The sequence below is a fragment of the Saimiri boliviensis genome, chromosome 10 (genome assembly GCF_048565385.1).
Source record: "Saimiri boliviensis isolate mSaiBol1 chromosome 10, mSaiBol1.pri, whole genome shotgun sequence".
Taxonomy (NCBI): Eukaryota; Metazoa; Chordata; class Mammalia; order Primates; family Cebidae; genus Saimiri; species Saimiri boliviensis.
This window is the reverse complement of record NC_133458.1, coordinates 106,886,183-106,906,357: the sequence shown is the minus strand read 5'-3', so window position 1 is coordinate 106,906,357 and position 20,175 is coordinate 106,886,183. Positions and strand designations below refer to the sequence as shown.

General features: G+C 44.0%; 1 protein-coding gene across 8 annotated transcripts in view; it reads right to left on the bottom strand.

The window, feature by feature from the left end:
- The window catches only part of COBL (cordon-bleu WH2 repeat protein), a 289,733-nt gene that overhangs the window by 55,353 nt on the left and 214,205 nt on the right, over positions 1-20,175 (bottom strand). For 5 of the 8 annotated variants that reach the window (XM_074379677.1, XM_074379671.1, XM_039462066.2 and 2 more), the window contains 2 exons: positions 14,650-14,788; positions 12,364-12,534 (listed from right to left, as the gene is read on the bottom strand). In XM_074379677.1, the coding sequence (XP_074235778.1) occupies positions 12,364-12,534; positions 14,650-14,788 (310 nt within the window). Of the gene's footprint in view, positions 1-2,755; positions 2,957-12,363; positions 12,535-14,649; positions 14,789-20,175 lie in introns of those variants that run through there. The other 3 variants (XM_074379674.1, XM_074379675.1, XM_074379676.1) reach the window with 2 other exon arrangements.

Here is a 20,175-nt window from a genome sequence, read left to right as displayed (position 1 = left end):
CACACACACACACACACACACACACACAATTCAGAGAAGCCAGAGGAAGCACGTGCTCTGTACATAGATTAATTCCTCGGTCTGGATAATCTGTAACTAGTTATGATGATTCAACCTATTTTGAATACTTGTTTGAAAGGCCCTCACTTTCTCTTGTAATTTTTGGAAGATGTACTCTTATCCCTATGGTAGAAAAGTTTGTTTTGTTCTAGGAAATGTTAGTCTGCACGTGAAGACGTTTTGAATCATATTACATGAGCTATGGAAGTTGTGAACAAATTGTATCATATTATGGATCCAAATTAGCATGAAAACTGTGAAAATTAGCAGTTGATAAGCATCACAAACACAGATGCGATGTGTGATGGATTATAATGGGTGATAAAATAAAATGTCAGTGAGTGAACGGTTTTGAGATTTTTCCAAATCATTTCATCTATAGAACTAGGAGTATTTATTTACAAGTAATTTTAGAATCATAGGAAAAGGTCAAAAGTACTAGTGAAGTGAGATGGCAAACATTATCATATAAACTAGCTTGCAGTTTAGAAATCACAGCATGCTCAATTGTCCACTGGCAACACGGTCTCTAGAGTGAAACTAAGAATTTAAGCCAACTATAGTTGAAAAATAATGTATAGTTTTTCCTTTGACCTTAGCATTTGCTATAGAATTGGTATTCCCAAGGGATTCTTTAGGCTATCAATTTGCCTGCCTGTCTCCAGTTAGAAAACGTGAGCTATCATCTTTTGTGCATAGCATATATGACATGATGGAAAAAAGAAACAGACACGGCTTATAAGGAGAAGAAATAACCCACAGCAAAGAATGGGTTCTGAGCTGAGTCAGAAATGAGAAACTCTCTGAAATGCAAGTGCTTTGGGAAAAAATGTTTCATCTAATTAATTTGTCTGATTCTTAGAAGGCTCTAATGCCAGCACAGTGCCAAGTCGCATGTAAATCTGCAAAACTTGTTCATCAAATGGCCCTTGATTCTATCCAACGTCTATCAGGCTACCCATCACGGAGATCCCGAGGATATTGTCAAAGATCGACTACTCATGTCTTTGGATAACTTTATGATCACATACTTTGGAGGGGCCGTGTTCAAATTCTGCTCACCATGTGAATGGACTTAGCCCTGTTGCGTCTGTTTCCCCCACCATATTCCTCTGTCTTCTATTTGTAATGGATTTGATGTACTTATTGCATCATATTTTCTGCCTCTCGAACCAACAATTCTATGAGCAGTATCACTTTTCCCTCTCTAAGGATTTGCCTAGAGATTTTCTGTGGCCATCTTTCTTCAGCATAATAGCGCTACTTCTTACACAAATGCTTATTACTCTAATTATATACAATCTTCTACAATCTTTAAGTCTGGGCCCTAATGCTTTCCCCAGCATTCAGGTAACATTACCTTTTCTTGTTTAGACTTTCCCCACTTAATGATTTGAGATCAAAATGACTGCTACTTATCAGACAAAAGTCCTTTATTTCAATGCAAAAAAAAAAAAAAAGGCCCTTTCTATGTTTCATTGTGAGTAATTTCTGTAACTTTCTATTTTTTTTTCACCAATGCATAGCACTAAATTGGTTACATATAGCTTTGGCTTATATTTCTTTATCATTAAGACTAATGTAAGCTGTGATAATTCCTTCATTAGTCATAGCTAACATTTTCATTGTGATCAGCCAGACAACAGTCCTACATGTCAGAAATACTTACTGATCCTTTTTTTTTTCACTTTGAGTGCTAACATTTAAAAAAATCTTTTAGAGAGAAACATGACAAGCTTCTCCAGTTCAAATGAATCTGCATAATAAAATTTCATCAAAGCAAGCAAGAGCTAGCTGTCTTTTTATCTAAACCCTGAATTTTAACATATGACTATTTTTACTGCATGTCTTGGGACAAGGTGGTTGAGGTGACCAGCTCTTCATAACTGGGTGAGTTTGTGCGACTGCAGAGGGATCTCACACTCAAAGAGATGCTGGCAGCACCTCTGCACAGACCTGGCAGTCACATCCCCTGGCATCTTTATCACGTGTATGCCCTCAAGACTAGTAATTATAAAATGGAACCATCTTTACTTCTTTTCATGTGCCTGGGGAGCCACAGGTGGCAAAATCCCAGACCAGAGGTCGTGTGCTTATTATTCACTCTTACAGCCCACAAAACTGGTGTCATATCTAGCACCAAGAAAGTACTGTGTCTAGAGAATAAATGGGAGAGGAAATGAATGAATAATGAACAGAAGAGAATAATGAAGAGAATAATAACACAGAATAATGAATAGAACACACTTCTTCCCCCTCTTTTTTCTTTTTAGTAGACTATGTAAAATGGTGAAGTACAAAGTAATGGGAAAACCTCAAAAACACAAAAACGTTGGGTCCTATATATCACTGAATGGAGAGTACATAGAAGTTGTGAGTTCCTACTAATTACATTTATATTTCATGTTTTTAGGCACTTAGTTTTACTAGGTAGACAGAATGTTTCAATTCTATCCAAATTGACTATACTGGTCAATTTGTGGATGCAATCTAGTTTTAAGAAAAATGAGTAATAAATTCTGGAATAGCATATCCAATAAGAAAAATAAGAACAATGAATTAAAATAAAGCAGAGTTCTTCATAAGAACATTTCCAAGTATCAGTGAATTTCAAGCAACTGAATATTATCAACCTAGAATTTGCATATGAAAGTCTTTACTTCCTTCAAAAAAATATAAACCTCAGTCAAACAAATCCGTTATTTATGCATTTATATGTAAATCCCAACAGAAGTAAATCATGGGTGTACAATGAGCCCTTTAATCCTGAAAGGAGGAAGAACAACAGGAAAATCAGAGCCAGGGCAGAAGAGACACCGGGAAAGGTCCGAGGTCAGGAAGAAGCCCGTCCATCAGAAGTGCTTGGCCTGAGTAGGGAATGACGCACAGCAATAAACTGTGGGGGGAAATAAATGGCAAAATGTGAACGCACGCTCGCGGTGAAATAAATACCTGCCATGATCATTCCTCCTCCAGCCCCTGGAGATTTAACACTGCAATAGCAACCGTTCTATCGGCCAAAGCGCATTGTTACTGTTTTCTCCCTTTCCATTTCGTGTTTCTGTATGCCAGCTGTGGAAAGGGCCTATGGATCCAACGGATACGATTCTGTCTCCTGTAAGAACTGGATCATAAGCATCACCTCCCTCATGGTTGGTCTTTCAGGTTGTCACATAAAATTATTTGGATTTGATATGAAACCTTAAGGTCCTTACAAGCAGAGACACGAAGGAACTGGGACGCGAAAGTCATTTACTTCTTATCTCTTGAAAAAAAGTCAAAGTTACTTGTAGAACTCCAGAGGAAAATAGATAATATGGCTTTGTGATGCCCTCAATTTCAGATCAACCTACCCCATCTTGATAATGGTGATACTGGGCAGGCCCCATGTATAAACTTAGAGAATACTGGTTGATTTGGTGAGTTGGTGATGGCTACCAACTGCAAGTCCTGTGGCCCAATCCCCTCTTGAGTGCTGCTGTTTGCTCTAGTGGGAGACTGACCCGTGGTGCAAAGGGCTATTCCATGAGAGTAGTTTTACGTCTCTGAAGGTCTCGTGGGAGAGGGATTAAAATAAGGAAGGGCTGTGCCTGAGTGCACCTCATCACACAAAAACTCCTAAGACAAACAGTTTAGAACAGGCGTCCCCAAACTACGGCCCGCGGGCCGCATGCGGCCCCCTGAGGCCATTTATCCAGCCCCCCGCCGCACTTCAGGAAGGGGCACCTCTTTCATTGGTGGTCAGTGAGAGGAGCACAGTATGTGGCGGCCCCTCCAATGGTCTGAGGGACAGTGAACCGGCCCTCTGTGTAAAAAGTCTGGGGACGCCTGGTTTAGAAGACTATTGTCATAAGGGAATGCCTGGTCCATAATCTATTTACTTCTTAACAGGTAAAATAAGGTAATGGTATTTAATAAAAATTTCAAACCATTCTTGAAAAATCAAGATGTTTAAGCCTTATTTCTGGGAAGGACTTAAAGTTATACAAACCCAAAAAGAAGTTCTTAAACATGGTTAAAGCTCCAGGAGACAAATACAGCTGTGATTATTTGCGTCTGCTTAGGGCTTGAGCATTAACTCATGGAAATCAAAGAAATCTATCTTCAGTGTTCCTAACTAAATAATTTTACTTCTTTTCAGCATTTCTATTGATATTTGTTACTACTTGGCAGTGGTATGTTGTAAGTGGTTAGTAACCAGCTATTTGGAGGAAAAAGGTATAAGCAGTTATAATCAGTTTTATTTATATAAAGGATAAGTAGCACAAAAATTTGGGGTAATAGTTTAATGCATAATCCTATTTTTTTGTAAATTTGGTATTACCAATTGATTCTCATAGGATGCTTTCATTAATTCTTGCCAGGTTCTTTAATCTGTAGCCAGTCAATTATTACTACTAACAAACAAATGTAACTTCAGCATGAATGCGTATTGATGGCATCAGACAGAAAGATGACAATAAAACCAGAAAGACATATGCTGGAATTTTACTCATTCATCAATCCCATGAATGACTTTGCTTAATCGATAGTGTTTTTTTTTTGGAAAATGGAGGTACAATTCAATTTTTTCTGCTATTCACAATGTATTGGCTACAGATATTATATAGTTTTCTATGTAATCTGTTTAATTACATTTCCCAATCACTGTGTTGTATCTAGACAATTAACAAGACCAATCAATACCTCATTTGTAATATTTGCTAATTCCCATGCTACAAATAGTTTCTCCATGGTTGATTTCCTGGTATTGATATCAGTCACTGAATGCAGTGCTGGGAAGAGGTGTGCAGTAGCACACTCTGATATATTTTCACTATTCTATAGTATTGAATACTGCAGGTCGGATACGTGTACATAACCTCAAGTACATTGAAACAGTAACAGTAAAATAATTAGAAAGTGATGAGTTTTTGGTATTTGTTACCTCTGTTTTTAATATTATTTATTTAATTCTATGTTTATATAATTTGTTTTTTAGTAGTGGGTCTGTTCAGCCATTGGTTTGCAAAATTCCTGAAATTTTAACTCTCTGCTTTTATGAGCTGGCATAGTACAGTTCTGTTCCACTAAGTTGTCACTAAGTTCTTTAATTCTCTCTCAAGTAAGGGACGTTGTACCTTGTAAATAAAGGACTAAGAAGTAACTGGCAAAAAGAAATAGGCTCTTAAGGATTTTTGAAAAAGCTATATGTAGATCTACTATGCTTCTCACTGATTCACTTCTAAGCAGCATCCAATCTTTAGTCTATGTTGGGTTGATTTAATGGTTTTCAAGGTACAATAATAACAGGTTAAAAGTTCAGTTTCATTTTTTTCTAATGTACTTTTGAGTAAGGACAGATTCTGCTCCCACAGTCAACGATTTCCTTCCATTTTATGAAAAGGCCCATTTGCTCATGACCCACTTCCTGTTTTCCTGTATGCCGTGGCCTGCCCCGTGGCAGCAGGAACAGCTGTGTGGCTGGCTCTCCTGCCAGGGAAGGAAAGTGGCAAATAAACACCAGCCAAGGGCAAGAATGTTTCCCAGGGCTTGCTCTCAGCTCCACACCTGTAGCATTTCGCGGCTGCTTCTCATGACGATCAGGACTCACAGAACTGTGTTTGTGTCACAAGCTTTAGAACTAACTGCTTTATTTTGAAATAGGAAAAGTACTTAGTTTGGGCTCAAATTTGAAAATAAGGCATTAGGAAACTCTAATGAGATGGGCCACAAACCTAAAGGGCATCAGCCAAACTCCTGTCCCACCTTCTCCAGTTCCATACCCTCTGCTCAAGCAGCACACGGCTGCTCACTGAGCCAGCAGCCTTCAGTGAGCATCTGGTCCCCTAGTGTAGAGACTGGATTATAGCCACCAAGTATTTCAAGCTGTGCTACAACTATTTCTAGATCTGCAGTTCCTCTGAGTCCTTCTGCTGGGTCACTTGCCTAAAAGGTAAATCATTATTATTAATTTTGCATTGATCAAACTCAAGATACTCTCTTCTAATTCCAAATATAGTTCATTCCTCTCCTTTTATTTCCCTGTTTTAGAATTTCCTTAAAGTTCCTTAGAATTGGATACTTAGTCAGAAATTTAAAATCGATTAGCTAGAAATACTATCCCTTGCGGCGTGGCGGGGAGAGGTGCTTAGAACAGGAGACAATGACCTACCTTCCATTTATGCCTTTTGTCAATTACCCTATAAATGTATGCCCAAGGAAAGATTTATTTGCTCAAGCCTGGGGTAGAAAAATGTGTAAGACAATGACAGTCACTGTATATTTTAATTTTAAAAATGTAAAGTAAATTGAGGATCTGTAACTTGAGCTCAATATGCATTGATCTTTAAATCTCCAAGGTCTTCTAATTGAAATAGGTAAATTCATAACTTGTTAATAGCCTAATTATAATCAACACTGCAAATCTCGTAAATAAACAATTCAGTGCACTAAGGATATAGGCTCCATTATGGTGATTCACAAGAAAGGTTCAGATGAAATCAAATGTCAGCAGATAGCAAGCTAATTAGAAAGTTATAAGGAAAATCCATATGCACACAATTGTATTGGTTTAGACATGCTCATAAAGCATCTTTATACATAATTAGATATCTAAAGTTTAAAGCAAAATCTTATTAATAAGAAGAAAAATGATTAAAGACCACACACCAGGGAGCCACTCTTCCGCTGTTCTTAAAACCATGCTGGGAAACATCAAACACACACCAAAACCCCACTGGTAATGCCTTTGTGACATGCAGTTACATAGCTCAATAGCTCTTCTCCTACATGTGTGGTGTTTATCAACTCAGACTCTGCAAGTTGTCCTGACCATGACAGCCAGGATGACATGAACAGCCAGGATCAGGCAACAGAAATAGTCTACACAAGGTGACAGCAGGGAGCATGAGTTTGTTCTCTGGCCATGTACACCTTCATATCTGCCCTACATTACCTTTTTAAGGCTGTACTTTGTCCACTGTAAACTAATTCTGGAAGAGACAAGATGGTGCTTTCTATACCAGGTAGTAATTTCAAGTGAGATACAGTATTCTTCAGTTTTACATGCTGAACACATCTCTTACTACAAAGATGATCAAGAAACCAGATGCTTTAGTCTGTGGACACTGAGTAGGCATATTCTATTGCTACAAGCATTTCCAATAGTTCCTCTTCTCTAGAAAAGCAGAACATGGGAAGTGTAGGTGGAAGCTAGATTCGAAGTGGCCAGTCCTGCACTGAGATCACCCCTCAAGGAGGATGGTTCCTTTCAGATGCTTGGCCTTACTGTCTTTGAGCCAAGTCACCCACTTGGTCTTCAACACTGGCTCACCATCCTCTGTGTACCTACTCATCACATGCCCTACGTCCTCCAGACTGCAATCAAACTGAAGGCTGAGACCCATATGCAGTGCACACTGCTAGCTATTCACAAGCATCATCACCCACACTTCCAGGTTAACAGAACCCCTGCATTGACCATTGACTTCCATGTACCTCAGAGAAAGCTGACCCCATCCCCATCCGCCAGGTGGGGATGGCTCATCTACATTCCATTCTTGCCAGATAATTGGGTAGTGTATTACTCAACTGTAATCAATGAAACATGAGAGGAACTCTTTAGTGGGGGGTTTCTGGGAAAGGTTTCCTTTCTCCTACAAAACTATTAAAAGAGATAGTCTCTCTTCCTCTTCTGAAAATTCTAGTGTCTGGATTGATACCTGGAACAGCCACAGACCCCTTGCTCCCAGCCTTAGGGGGCAGCCAGTCCCAAAGATGATACAGAGAAGACTTGAGAAGAACCAACATCCTTGATGACAACTTGGGCTTCAGATTCAACTAACACTGAATGCTACTCCACTCGGATTCCTGTTCCAAGAGCTAGGACGTTCCTGAACTGTTGAAGTAGGTTTAAGATGGGTTTTTGCTTACTTGAAACTTGTTTTAGTTGTCTACTGCTGCAGAACAAATCACCCCAAAACTTAGAGGCTTAAAACAATAAGCATTGACTATTCTATATTTCTATGAGTCTAGAATCTGACTAGATGGCTTTGCTGGGTGCCTCTGACTCATGGCCTCTCACCAGGTTACAACCCAGGTGCTGATCAGGGCTATGGTCTCATCTGTAGGCTCTACTGGGGAAGGATCTGCCTCCAACTTCACTCAAGTGGCTGTCGGTAGGTTTCCAGGCTCATAATCAGTGGACAAAGGGCCTCAGTTCCTCACTAGCTGTTGGCTGAAGGCTCCCTCAGCTCCTTGCCATGTGAGTCTCTGCAGAGCAGCTCACAGAACGGCAGCTGGCTTTCCTCAAGAGTGAGCAAGTGAGAGAAGGCACCCAGGTTGGAGGCCACAGTCCTTTTCTACCCTAATCTTGGATGTAAGACACGATATCACACTACCTTTGCCATATTCTATTCCCTAGGTAGGAGTCACTAAGTACAGTTCACATTCTTGGCGAGAGGCTGCACTAGGGGGTGAATACAGGAGGTGGGGATCACTGGGAGCCACTTCAGAGAGGCCAACATATGACTGAAGGCATCCCAACAGAAAGGCCAGACCTGGAAACCACTTTAGAAGAAAGATGCCAAGGCTGGATGCTGAATTCCACGGAGATTTTCTTATCTCCTTCAAGTATAACTGCAACAAGTCTCATGCAGTGTTGACTCTTTTGAGGACAGACCTAAAATGCTGGTACTAAACGCTCTTTAGCCTGGAAAACATGTTTAATGAAGATGAATGAAATAGCATATTCCACTGTAATCTGATGCTTACACTTCACACAGTGAGATCAATTCTGGTATATTTCTTTATTAAATATATGCCATGTGTCAGGCACTAATCTGAAGGACAGATACAAATATGAATAAAACAGTTAAGCCTCCAAGTATTAATAGCTTGAACTAGCGGAGGAGGCACATAACAGGTGTGCATAATACAGTATGGTGAGTACGGTAAAGGATAAATGCCTAGAGGGTAGTGGGAGGAATTCCCGCTGAAGGGAGTAGAAGGCTTGCCAGGGACAGGTACCTGAGGTGGCCACAGGGTGTGCACAGAGAGCTTGCCCCACACAGCTATGGCCTGAGCAGGCAGGGAGCTCAGAGCGATCTGCACACGGGCTGGGTGAGCTGCAGAGCTGGCTGCCGAGAGGTGGCCTCTTAAAGCCACAAACACCAGAGCAGGTGGTGGCTCCACTTCTTCTGAACTCTTGATACAAACCATGTATTTGTTCAGAAGGGTTCAAAAGCCCTACACATAAGCGGCACTGAACATCTGAGCACACAGTCTTCTCCATTTGGCCTTTGTTCCACGTAAATGTGGTTTTCATGACCAAGTATCAAGTACTAATAACAGTTTCAGCATCGAAATGGGAGTGAGGGCTTTGTGCTTGGGCTGAGTTCCAGGCAGGCTGGCAGGACGCTGGCTGTGGGAGGCAGGCTGACAGTCACCTCCTGGAACCCCAGCAAAGCCATCAGGCCTGTGAGCAGGTCAAGATCTTACAGAGGTCAGGGAGGAGACAGGGGAATGGCTGGAACAGAGGGGCCCACAGTTGAAGAGAAAAAGTAAAGGGTGAAGCTGTACAGAACGTATTTACGTCTGCCCACAAATCCATTATCCATTAGCTTTTTGAATCTTTTTATCTTATGGAGGTTGGCTGTGCATACTGGTTTTCGAAAAAGTGTATTTATCCTTGGAGTATAGCATCTGCTGTAGAAATCACAATGGGCTGTGGGCTGTGAAAGCCACAGTGTCCCCTAAAGTCTCTGCAGTGGCAGGAGAGAAGTACTGGATGACGGATGAAGCAAAGACTGAGAGTCCAAGATCACATAAGAAGAAACTCCTCTGTACCGCGTATGGCGGTAAGGCCTCCTGCCTCAGTTTCCCCATGGTGACTGTGCTTCCCCTCTGAAGCCATGAGAGACTTCTGTGTGGTGCCTGGTGGACCGACTGGGCCCCGTAGGTACTCAGGGTCAGCTCTCCTACAAACACAGAGTTTGTTATGTGAGGAACACAGTTTTAAAATGGAACTCGAGAGGAGATAGGCAAGTGCTGGTAGCTGGCATAAAAATGTCTCCACTGAGCTTCCACACCGGCAAAAATAGCCAGAAGTTTGCTCGGGAGTGCAGGGGCAAATATGGGCCACAGTGACACACACTCACAGCCAGCACTCAGGTGCCAACATCCTGTGCCCCGCCGGGGGTGCGTGGAAACAGCACCCAGATTCAACGTTATATAAACAGTCACAACAAATGAAAAGGAAAGCTTCGTTTTCCTTAATTTTTTTATGTCCCAAAGGCAAGTTGCATTCTGCCTGGCTGGGCGGGGAACCCTCATTTATAAAGCCATAAACAATGGGCAGGCTGGTTCTGCTAATTAGCAACATAAAAGCTCTGAGGTGGATGCTTGAACACGTGGTGCGCTGGCAGCCGGGAGCGCGGGTGGAAGCGGCAGGAGAGGTTGGGGAGCCTCGGCTAAGCCCCAAGAAGGGCCAGGTGCCAGGCTGGTCTGACGGGTAGTGAGGAGATGAAATTGCTGTACTGCATCTAACGCCTCCTGGGGCCTCCCGGTCCCTAACCTCCTCTTCCCTCGACTTGGTGTGAATGTGAGAGGGAAAGAGGAGGGAGAGGTGAATTACGCCGCTGAGAGCAAAGGAAATCCCAGGTGCATGTACCTGGGGGAATGAACTGGGGCAGAGTTAGCAGAGGGTACAAGGAGGGAATGGAGCCACAACTCAAGAAAGGAGTGAGTCTGGTCTTCCCTTGGCCACGTTGTTCTGCGTTCAGCTCAGACCTGTCCGAAAGTCTAAGGGCAGCAGGTGGGGAGGTTCGACAGCTCTGCAGAGATGCAGGAGGAATCCTGATGCCTCAAGCCTGAGGCAGCCTGGGTAAGTGCCCCTCCCACATCCTGTCTGTCCATTGCCCCAGCAGACGCTGCACCTGAGCACTGAGTGTCCCCAACACACAGGCAGCCCAGGAGGAAGCCACGGTCTGCAAGCTTGCCCCCAGCTCTCCCATCCTGTGTAGGCTGCCACGCTGGTGCTGGGCCCATTCCGTGACTGCCAATGGGATATATTCGGCTTTATTGCTTTCATCCAGCTATTTTCCCCTTACTTTTGCCCCTAGAAAGGAGATTCTGTAGGTGAGGGCAACAGCCACAGGAGAGAGCACCGACTGACTCTCACGGCGCTGGTGTGTGGGGCTTAAAACCCACTGTCTTCAGACACGAAATGGCTCTGGAGCTATCCACGCTGCGGCTGCTGTCTTTCTGATTAATAAGCCTAACCCTTTCTTTTCGAATGCCCTAAAAAATTCATTTGCATTCGGAAGCATGTCTAATGTCAAGATGATCAAACGTCTTTTAAGGGTGGAAAAGAAGTACTTGTGAAGAAAGATAAAATGAATGAGGATTTTCGGGCCTAGAGAAAGTCGATAAGTAATCCAACAATTACCTTCTTTACCCAGAAGCTGGCAGGCAGCAAGCTAGTCCTCATTTCCAAAGAAGACAGAAAAAGATAAAGTGGTCCACTGGCAGAAAAGTGTGAGCTTCCTAACGAGAGACAGGGCTGTGCATACTCACGTGGGCACCAGCAGGGCACCGGGCTACAAGCAGTGACATTTTACTGCTCCCTGTACTCAGCCCAGGATGGCACGTGCTTTATAAGGAAGTGTCGCCACACAGCTGAGACACTGAAGTGGTCCACACGCAGGCCCAGCATGCCCATGATGCCACAGAGTCCCGAGAGGAAATGGATAAAACTACCAGTCTGCAGGTGGCGACGCCATCTCTGGCGCTTACTAAACTCCAAAAGAAATTCAAGGAAACAACAAGCAGAGCCCCCTCTCAAACAGGGTGTGCCGGGAGACAGAAGCAAAGTGGGACTTCAGTTCTGGCTGTGAGTACACTTAAAGTGAGCTGCTTCCCCTTCTCGTACCTCAGTTTCCTCTTCCGCAGAGAAGCAGTACTCACACCAGGCCATCCAGATCGCACAACGGCCGTGCTGGACGGCTGGCTCTCTCTACAGACACTCTGAGGTTCACTCTAATATGAGAGCACTGGCTCCTACCTGATGTCTCCACAACCATAAGGTGCGTGTTTAGCTGAAGTCTGACCACGCACAGGCATGATTACCTGGTTAAATTCTCCAGAGTGCGTTCTCTGTGAAATCAGACGCACTGCATTCAGCATTGAGAAAGAAGAGCTGAGACGGAAAGGCACACACATCCAAAGACAAGAACGGAAAGTCTGGAAACCCAGCCCCGACACGGCAGTGCCCAGAGAGGTGAATGGTCAACGCACAGTCGGAATGAAGGGAGAGGAACATACGTTTGGGTCTTGGGTCTGAGGCCTCGGAACCAGCGCCTTCCCCTGGAAAGCTGAGAGGCTCCACCACGTCTGTGTCGGGAGGAGGGTAGGGCGGGGGTGGGGGGAGCACTAACTGGGGCGGACCCCGAGCAGTGCCTCTGGGAGGCTTTTGTGGCACCTGCCGTGCAACACCTATATGGAATCAACAGGGAGTTACTTTAGCAGGTTAAGCCAAAAGATGTCCTGCCTTCCAACACAGGAAACACTGCCGGCACTCACCAGGCACCAAATCCACCCTCCCCGGGCACCAGATCCAGCCACACCTACCGCCAGATCCAGACTTGTCCGGCATCTAATCCATCTCACCTGGCATCATCCACATCCGACCACACTCACACTCTAACGTTTGACACACGTACTGTTCTATCATTGGGCCAGTTTGGAAAGATGTGCCTCACTGCAATTTCTTTTGACACACACAGCTACCTAAATGCTGGCCTTGAAAACTATTCTTCGCCACCCCTACAGAGCTTTGTAAGTGTAAGGGGACTCCTTTTACTCACGCTAGTCTTTTCCAGGTTCATAGATCTGTTTTTAGCCTCCTCTTGCCGCTTTTCTATAGCCACGGCCTTACTCTGGCTAGATCCTTTAGCTTATCTCTTCTGAGTCCATTTATACTTTCACCTCCTTTGGCTCTTCAGAGTAATAGTTCTCCAAGTTTGTTCTGAAGAATGTCCTGAGTTGTAGAGAGAGTGGCGAGGAGGGGGCTGTGTCCCAAGTTCAGGGGACACAAGGGCTCAGTCCTCAGTTCATGGCAGCTCATCCTGTTCCGGAAGGAATTGTTCTCCTTACATTTGATGAAGGGCTAGGGGTCTCATTCTCTTGTGTGAGAGGGAAGTGTCCCAGCTCTCCGGACTTGCCTGGGGTCCCTAGAAAATATGAGCTCTCTGCTTATGGAGGTCTTAGGGGTGTCTGTGAGCAACACTCACACCCCTGGTGGAACCCAGGGGTCCTGCTCTGGGTTGAAGTGGGCTGTCTGACCTCGAGGTTGGCACGACCCAATCACATACAGCCATTTACAGTGGATGCCATTTAAAATTTAAACCAGGGGCTTTTGTCCTTTTACAAAAAAAATGGAGAGAGAGCATAGAAGGGAGAATGCGGGGCTCTTCATGAAATAGGAGAAAAACAGGTTTATTTTAATGATCCACTGACAATGTTTTCTTTCCATCTGACAGTATATTCCTTGGGGAGAGAGTTTGAACTGACATGCAGTACGGGTTTATTGCTTCCTAGGGTAACTGACTCCCAGGCTGAAATGCTAACACATTAAAAGCGAGAAACTCGCAGGAAAGACGCTGACAAACTGCCACGGAGCTCTTCCTCAAGGTCCAGAGCTGCCAAGGCAGTCACTTATCTTGGGAGGACCTTCCCTCCTGCAGCTGCAGACATTAGGGCAAAGGCAAAACGCGGGGCTGCCTGGGCGGGTTAAGGGGCATGGTGAGCGGCCTGTGGGTGACGGTGGCTTCAGCATGAGCGCTGATGCACGCCATTCTCCGGGCTCGCAGCTCAGGAGGGTGTGACTCCTAGGCTGTCATTTTCCAACCACTCACTGCAGGAGCCATTTCAGTCCCTACATAACTGAAATAACAAATGCTGAATGCTTTAAAAATAAAATGAACCCCTGGTTCTTTGGCCTGGAGAGCTCCATCATTCAGCTTCTCTCCACCTTGCCTGCAGCATGAGGAGTGGGCTATGATGATCTAATAGGTGTCTTTCTGCTCACAGACAGTATGATTACATCTTCTTTCCTCTGAGCTCTCTTTTTCTCAAAGAAAAGCAGGGTCTTTGCTGAATGTATCCGAGGTATATAAGTGGAGATCAATTTCAAACAGGATGGTCCAAAAATGACTCAGCTGATGTCAGCTCATCTGTACATCACCTGTGGCCTAAGATCTCTTTGAAATGTCAGATGTCCTTCAGAGCAGCTTTCGTGATGTCACCCTAGGAACCTCTCCTTTTGCCATCAGAGACACACATTGCACACTCACACTCACAGGCTTTCCATTTGCACTCTCTCCGGGCTCCTGCTCCTGTTTCCCACCTTCCACCATCCCCTACCTCCTAAGGCTCACATCATGTCCACCAAATGCTGCTAGTGAGATGAGAAGTGAACCTGCAATGATTTATTTCCAGCCCTTCTTTCTTTAGCGTTAGTATTTTCCAGGTTAATACCATTATGGATGAGGCTACGAGGAGTTCAGAGCAGAGCAAGCACATGCAGACGGCAGGCCGAGCCTCACTCACCCATCTTGCTCTTCCTGTTCTCCTCCTTATCCTCAGTGCGGCTGGGGATCAGGGGACTCGGTGGTGGTGGCTGTGGTGGAGGGGGAGCTGGCGCTCGCCGCTTCTTCTTCTGTAAATCAATCTGTGACCCCAGAGATACCTATGCAGTACAAAGAAGGAAAGAGGCAGTGTCAGGGTGATTGTGCTGGGGCAGGGGTGTGCACACGGAAGGTGGTGCTCCAAGAGGGTTGTCAGATGGCCGGTTCCCTGTCCAGGGCCTCCCATGCAGGCAGTGGAGGTTGTGAGGTGAGAGTCCAGCAGACCACCACGGAGTGGCCTGGAGGTAGCAGACTGTTGCTCACGGACACCCCGAAGACCTCTATAAGCAGAGAGCTCATATTTTCTAGGGACCCCAGGCAAGTCTGGAGAGCTGGGACACTTTCCTCTCACACAAGAGAATGAGACCCCTAGCCCTTCATCAAATGTAAAGAGAACAATTCCCTCTGGAACAGGATGGGCTGCCATGAACTGTGATCACACAGAGGAAGAGCTGATGGGGACAGCTCAGACCTCACCCATGCCCAGACTTAGGTTTGCTTCCCTGATTCTGCACGTTCATGTCCCAGAGCAGCCAAGACTACCTAATGGTCCAAAAGTGATCCAGAATTGCACTGAAGTTTCTTAGTATATGGGCTATTAGATCAGCGTATGGGATATCAGCTGCCCAACCCAACCCTAGCAGAAATCCAGCTCCTGCTCACAGCTTCTAAAGGCAGCTCATGAATACTGGGCAGGTCTAATTGCTGAATGTGAAATCTGTTTTGTCTATAGAATTGAATTCACTCATTCTATTTCTTTGTTTCTGCAGGACTACACAATCCTCCTCTCCTGTCCTCCTCATTAGGGCCAAAGTTTTTATTCATTCACTCTCATTGATTAAAATCCATTTAAAGAACTTTATATGATATGTAGAGAAGTGCAGAGTATGTGCAAAGAATGAGCCAGACGCAGTGGCAGGATCTGCAGTCCCAGATACTCAGGAGGCTGAGGCAGGAGAATTGCTTGAACCCAGGAAGTGGAGGTTTCAGTGAGCTGAGATCACGCCGCTGCACTCCAGCCTGGGTGATGTTGCGAGACTATCTCTAAGGGGAGTGGGGGAATAATGAATATGATGACTATGCACTGTCCTGACCTCGAGTAGCTCAGAGCCAAGTCTTGGATGTCCAGTCCAAGTCCTTCCTGGTCTTTCAAGAGCCCATCACACCCCGCCTCTGCCACTTCAACTCTGACCTTGGCGCTCTCTAGTTTATTAACTCATGCTTGTACCATGTGTACCATGTATATGGGAGGAAGGATGGGGAGAGAGATGTGGGGAGAGAGAGAGAGAGAGAGAGAGAGAGAGAGAGAGAGAGAGAGAGAGAGAGAGAGAATGTGTGTAAACAGCCTCCTTTTAATTTTATTAGTAATACATATTTACTGCAAAAATAGTTTAAAAAGATATGTAAAAGGAAGAACATAATCACTTTATCAATACTCAAACTACTAGCAATGGGCATATGTTTTTCTGGTCTATTTTTTCTTCTAAAAATAATTTTTATTCCCTTCTGTTACAGTGTATTATAACCACCTCCTATACGTCTAAAAGTCTTTAATATTTTTTTACATGAAACATGGACATAACAGAAAGTGAACAACCCCGCAAAGCTGAGTCAAACCAGCAATTTCTTGTCCACCACCCCCTCTCCAGCAGTAACCACTTCACACTTTTTTGGGGGGCATTTATTTCATTTTTCAAAATAAAAAGCTTATTTGTAGTATTTCTTGATGTGTCCATGTATTGGCGTTCTACTCCAGAAGATGAGGATTTTGTTCTTTGAGACATGCATGCACACACTCTCTCTCTCTCTCTCTCTCTCTCTCTCTCTTTTCTCTTTCTCTCTCTGTCTCTCTCTCTCTCTCATACTTTTCCTCTCCATTTTCCAAAAAGTTATAGCAAAGGATTTAAGTTAATATTTACTATTTAGTTATATATATTTAATTATAGTAGACCTCAAAATTATGAAACATAGACGTTTTCTTCTGCAGGAATTTTCTCCTACTGAAAAGTATAATATATATCGTAATTACACGTTCTAAAGTACCTTTTTGTTTTCCCTGAATTTGATAACTGATTTGTCTTCTAGCTTTTTTTCTTAATTGCATTTCCTGGAAATTCCCTTTCCCTCTCTTCGGTCCTGATCCCTTATTTCCTGGATAGTCTACCTGTTTTGCGTGTATCGTTTTTTGTTGTTGTTGTTGCTGTTTTGTTTTGTTTTGAAACAGCATCTTGCTCGTCACCCAGGCTGAAGTGCAGTGGCACAATGGATTCAAGTGATTCTCCTGCCTCAGCCTCCTGAGTAGCTGGGACTACGGGCACTGCCACCACACTAGGCTAACTTTCATATTTTTAGTGGGGATAGTGTTTTACCATGTTAGCCAGGCTGGTCTTGAACTCCTGGCTCCAGTGATCTGCCTGCCTCAGCCTCCAAAAGTGTTGGGATTACAGATGTGAGCCGCCGTGCCCAGCCCCGCTTGTTTCTGTTGTTGTTTTTTTTAAAATTCACTGCATTTTAGTGGTGCCCAGTTTCTAGCAACTTTCTGACACAAGATGCGTATGAGGAAGATTTTTGAGATCTTCAAAATGTAAGAATGTTTTCATTCTACTATACTGAACAGTCAGTATAGATGCCTATAGGAACCTAGGATGAAAAGAATTGCTCCTCAAAATGCTAAGCCATTCCTCCACTGTCTCCCAGTTGGGAACTGTGCAGCTGAGACACCCGGAACCAGAGTGGGGTGCAGCCTTCTGCATGCCATCTGCTTTTCCTCTGCAGGCTCAGGGAGTTCTTCCTCCTTCCTGCTCAGAAGTTTCACAGGGGCAAGTGCTGGGTGAGGCTCTTTTCATTCATTGTCGGTGCTATTCACTGACCCCTGTGATCTGAATATCCCTTAATTCTGCAGAATTTTTAGTGTTATTCTTTTCAACTTTTTCTTTCCTCTGTTTTTCTCTCTCTCTGGGATTTCAATTAATTAAACATTGAAAATTTTAAATTAATTGTCTATTTTTTCTTGAATACTCTTGCCTAAATTTTTTCTGATTCCCCCCCCACCCCTTTCTTCGAAATTTTCTCCATTGTAAGACTCACAAATTTTAAAATATCTGTTATTTTTATTTATTTATTTGTTTTAATTTCCAAGAGCCCCTTCTTGTTATGGATTTTAAAAATAGCATCATGTTCCTGTTTCCTGGATACCACAGCTTCTCTTTCCTCTCGGAAGCTATGCTTTGTATCATTTTCAAGAACACATTTTAATTTCCGTTTTCTTCAGGCATATGCATCACACTTTCCTTCAGGGTCCTTTCTGCTCTCTATCATGGCCTCTGTTTATCCTGTTTTGACTCTTCCTCAGATTTGTGGCTGATTGTTTATAATACGTGTGTTTCTGTGTCTAGGGTCTGTTCATACACTAATGGGATTCCCAGTGGGAAACTGGGCAGAAATGTGATGGTTCACGGAGAGATCCCCAGATATTCATACCTGCAAGACTGTCTGCTAGCTCAGCCATCTTCCACATAGGAGAAGCCCAGCTCCTGCCTGAGGGAAGCCAGGCCTTCTCGAGTGCCCTGGTGAGAAGACCTTGAAGCTCTCCTGTGGCGTGTGGGTTTTCACTTATCCCTATGTGGGTGCAGACTCAGTTGTGTCTGATGTCCTGGAGTCAGAGTCTCTTAGTTGCGCAGGGGGTGGCAGTGGAGACATCTGGTTGTGGTGGGCAGGGAGGGGTAAGAAGGTTTTACTGTTTCACCTGCAGGCATTCATTCCTTCCTTCCTCATCGGCTCATTCCGTGGTCGTGTGCAGAAAAACACACGCCCCAGATTCCTGAGTGTCCTGGGGTGTCTTCTGCTGGGCCCCTTTCACCCAGCAGTCAAGTTTCAGCTTCTTCCACTTTTCTGGGTATTTACCAGAGTCAAAATACACTGCAGGCCAGGCGTAGTGGCTCATGTCTGTCATCACAGCACTTTGGGAGACCGAGGTGGGTGGGTCACTTGAAGTCAGGAGTTTGAGACCAGCCTGGCCAACACAGCAAAACCCCGTCTCTGCTAAATATACAAAAATTAGTGGGTGTGATGCCAGGCACCTATAGCCCCAGCTACTCGGGAGGCTGAGGCAGGAGAATCATTTGAACCCAGGATGTGGAGGTTGCAGCGATTCGAGATTATGTCACTGCACTCCAGCCTGAGTGACAGAGCAAGACTCAGTCTGAAAAAAAAAATTCACTGCAGTTCCCCAAAGTATCTACTGAGAACTGTCATCAACTGCCAATGCTGCTTCTTGCCTCTTTGGGAAGACTTTTTTTCGCGGGGTTTCAGAGGGAGAGACACAGATTTGTTTTATTAGCCATGTAGTTTCCCCTAATTTTTCAGCTTCACTGAGGAATAAACAAGTAAACATTGTGCGTGTGTTACATAATTAATAATCCGATATACATATCTATTGTGAAATAATCACAATCAAGCTAATTAACATATCTATCACTTCACATAATTACCATTTTCTTTTTAATTTTTTTTTTCTTTGTGGTAAAAACCCTTAATATCCATCCGCTTAGCAGAATTTCAAGCATTTTCTAATGGCTGCCTAGTACTTCACAGAATTGGTGAGCCGTACTTAACTAAATTGGTCCCCTTTGCCTTTAGCTAAATATTAAAATTATTTGGTTCTGGCAATAACAAATTAAATTTCTTAAAACACTCTGTAATTTTTATCTTTTTCCAACATTTCTTTTTCTCTCTTTATTTTTTCTTTCGGGTTTTCAATAAATCCATTTACTAAAACTCCTCAGGTACAGAACACATAAAATTCAGTGAAGAGATAAGATCCTAAAAATCCCAGTTTTAAGGCTCCTTGTCATGAAGCAGTGATGTCGACTAGAGAGCAGAAGAGGAAGCTCCCCGCCTCAGTTTCTCCACAAAGGCATCAAGTTAACGGCAATTTGTAATCCAGAAGCTTTTATGAGAACTCCGGAAACCAGTTAAGAAGGCACAAGACCCTAGGCAAGCTTAATGCCAAGAATGGCCACGCGAAAGTGGGTGAGAACAGCCATTTCACCTCAATTGTGACAGCCCTTCCCCTAAGCCAGTAAGGCTCAGTGTGAGCAGGAGAAAAAGCCCAATTTGTGGTTTTTCCCTTGGGAAGAAAAGAGAAGAACTGAATGTACATCTATCTAACATTCCAGCTTTCCAGGGGGGCTGCCTGAGGGACTGGTTTATGTCTTGCCTGGCTGAGAGCACTGATGGGAAGCTGGCACACTTTGAATGCTTGGGAGCCACTGAGAAAAAAGGAGCTCAGAGGCTGGCTGCAACGGCAGAGATGTGCCAGTGCCACAGGCAGAGGCCAGCACAGCTCACTGCCATCAAGAGAAAGCACCCAGCTCGCCGCTTATCCCTCGGGAGGAAATGAGAAGAGTAAAAAGTACATGCAATGATCTGGATTTTGGTGGAGGCTTGT